The 3,112-nt window shown below is 35.1% G+C and overlaps 1 protein-coding gene across 1 annotated transcript; it reads left to right on the top strand.

Annotated features, from left to right (window-relative positions):
• The first annotated feature begins 200 nt into the window (after positions 1–200).
• LOC129299453 (7-deoxyloganetin glucosyltransferase-like) lies at positions 201–2,732 on the top strand. The gene is made up of 3 exons (XM_054937923.1): positions 201–779; positions 898–1,855; positions 2,485–2,732. The coding sequence occupies exons 1-2, from the start codon at positions 251–253 to the stop codon at positions 1,827–1,829; spliced, it is 1,461 nt and encodes a 486-aa protein (XP_054793898.1). The 5' UTR covers positions 201–250; the 3' UTR covers positions 1,830–1,855; positions 2,485–2,732.
• Positions 2,733–3,112: the final 380 nt, after the last annotated feature.

The raw sequence follows: 3,112 nt of genomic DNA, 5'->3' as shown, positions 1-3,112 counted from the left end.
GATATACAATATTCAAGATTCAAGACCGGTAATCTCTACACTGCTAATCCAAGTTCCATCACTATTATGATTTATTTTTGACGTTTAATGTTCTGATAACCTCATCTCTCACATTCTATTCAATTCAGTGGACTTTTCAACAAAATTGTCGCCAATGGATTCCAACCCAACTCTCTTATAATGTGTGTGTCTGTGTATGTGTATATGTATGCATCATTTTGCTCTATAAAACTTACACACATTTGTTACAATGGGTTCTGATGTAGGAGAAGGATCATCAAAACCCCATGCTGTGTTGATTCCATTTCCAGCTCAAGGGCATATCAACTCACTGTTGAAATTAGCAAAGCTTCTTCATCTTCAGGGCTTTTTCATTACCTTCGTCAACACTGAGTTCACCTATAAACGCTTGCTTAGATCAAGAGGTGACAAAATCTTTCATGGCCTCCCAGATTTTCAATTTGAAACCATCCCAGATGGTCTTCCTCCTCCTCCTGATGAAAATGCATCTCAGGACATACCCTCTCTTGTTAATGCCACCAGAAAGAACTTTCTCATTCCCTTCAAGAACCTTCTTGCTAGACTCCATGACTCTTCCTCTAATGGCTTCATCCCCCCAGTCACTTTGCTGCTCTCAGATGTTTGCTTGGGATTCAGTGTTGCGGCTGCCGAAGCTTTTCAGCTCCCCATCATTCTTCATTGGCCTGCTAGTGCTTATTCATACTTAGCTTTTGTGCACTTTCAAAATCTAGTTGAAAGAGGTCTTACACCACTCAAAGGTATTATACTCTTATCTCACTGTGCTACTAATTTCTTCACAAAATGCGTGCGCGTATTAGTGTATGTTACATATATCTTTCGTACTTTCAGGTCTAATCATTTGTGATTTTAATGCAGATGAGAGTTATCTAACAAATGGATACCTAGAGCAAGAAGTAGATTGGATTCCTGGTATGAGAAACATCAAGTTGAAAGATCTCCCTTCCTTTTTGAGGACAACAGATCCAAATGACTTGTACCTCAACCTTTTCATTGAATTGGTGGAAAAGGCTCACAGAGCCTCTGCTATTTGTTTCAACACATTTGATGTGCTTGAAGGTGAGGCAGTGAAAGCTCTTTCCTCCATTTACGAAGCTCCTCTTTACACAATAGGCCCTCTCCCTTCTTTTTTGAATCAAATTAAAGGTAATGACCAGTTGGCATCTACAAATTTTAGTCTGTGGAAAGAAGAGAGTCAATGCATTGACTGGCTAGAATCCAAGGAATCCAGATCTGTGATTTATGTGAATTTTGGAAGCATCACAATCATGTCCCCAGAACAATTATTCGAGTTCGCTTGGGGTTTAGCTAATAGCAAGAAACCATTCTTGTGGATAATAAGGCCTGACCTTGTAAATGGTGGTTCAATGATTCTATCACCTGAGTTTTTGAGCGAGACTAAGGATAGAGGCTTCATAGCTAGCTGGTGTGAACAAGAAAAAGTGTTAAACCATCCTTCGATTGGAGGATTCCTGACTCATTGTGGGTGGAATTCCATTACAGAGAGTATTTGTGCAGGAGTTCCTTTGGCATGTTGGCCATTTTTTGGTGATCAACAAACAAATTGTAGGTATGCTTGCAGAGATTGGGAAATTGGAATTGAGATAGATAATAATGTGAAGAGAGAAGATGTTGAGAAGATTGTGAATGAGTTAATGGAAGGAGAGAAAGGGAAGAAGATGAGACAAAAGGCTTTGGAGTGGAAGAAAATTGCAGAAAAAGACACAAAACCGGGTGGATCTTCATACATCAACTTGGAGAAAGTGATCAAGGATATGCTGATCAAATAAAAAAAACTAGGGCGCGACCTGAAAAGGTTTGATTTTGTTTTCTTCCCACGTGTGCTTTTGAAAACTTATTTTTAATATGTTTGAGTATAATAAAAGTAAAAAGTTTTCGATGTTAGTGTTTTATGTTATAAATAATACTATATTTCATTTCATGTCAAGGTAATATATTTTATAAGAAGTTTTCACAAATAGAAATAAAGTTTATGATCCGCAGGGATCAAGTCGCCTAAGTAAACTTTGTTTGTCCCATTTGACACATATAAAGCAATGTCAATTTGAATATTAATTATGCTATTTTTGTTGGCAATTTTTTTTAAATGACACTTTGAATATTCGCTCACGACATGTTTATTTTAGATACATGGTGCAAATTTACTTATAAAGAATTTTGTGAAGAGCTACCGGTATCCTTAATTAAAATATGTCCAATCTATGACGGATGCCAAACGTTCTTCAAGGATTGTGAGTTCCATTTATTATGCCACATGTACATGGATTTTTTTTTTTCCCCTAACCAAGTCACATGTAAATTGGTTAGGAAAAACATATCCATCATGCATTATATTAAAGTACAATTTTGCCCATACTTAATCTCCTTACTCTTTGTTTTTGTCCCTTTCATGAATGGGCCCGATGATGACGACGACGACGATAGTAATAATGGAGGCAACAAATGGATTATTGGGTTTTGGAGTAATAAGAATAGGCTGGGAAATGGGTTAAGGTTTTTAATGTTATAAGAACATACAGATGGAGTACGGGCAACACATGAAGAAGAGTATGAAGTATTTTGATGAAATCATCTCCTTGTATATGTTTCTTTACATTTTATTCTGCACTTTTCCTTGTGATAAACTCATAGCCTTGTGACTATTCTTTTCATTCATACAATTAAAGGTTAGTTTTTTCACTATTCTCTGTCATATTATTTCAATTCTGGTCCCTACTTATTGTTCAATAAAGGTAATCGTGACAGCCACTTTTATTTCAAAAAGAAAAAACGACCAAAAAAAAAAAATCATGCCACGAGCTTTTCAACGCTTTAACGTCCAGACCGGTTGGATTTTTATCATAAATAATTGATTATGAAAAAAAATTAATTAATATGGTTGATTTTGAATATTAGTAGTTTATGTTATATGGTACGGTATAATTAATTTATAAAATTAATTAATTTTAAGCACAATTGAAAATAAGTCAGAATTATCATTTTGTGAAAATATATCTGCACACCTATTATATATTAAAATCAATTATAAACTCAAAATTATGATTTTATTAAA

The sequence above is a fragment of the Prosopis cineraria genome, unplaced genomic scaffold (assembly GCF_029017545.1).
Source record: "Prosopis cineraria cultivar Desert tree isolate PC_DT_omini unplaced genomic scaffold, ASM2901754v1 PC1164, whole genome shotgun sequence".
NCBI classification, from domain to species: Eukaryota; Viridiplantae; Streptophyta; class Magnoliopsida; order Fabales; family Fabaceae; genus Prosopis; species Prosopis cineraria.
The sequence above is the reverse complement of the archived record's forward strand: the minus strand, read 5'-3'. Positions and strand labels throughout refer to the sequence as shown.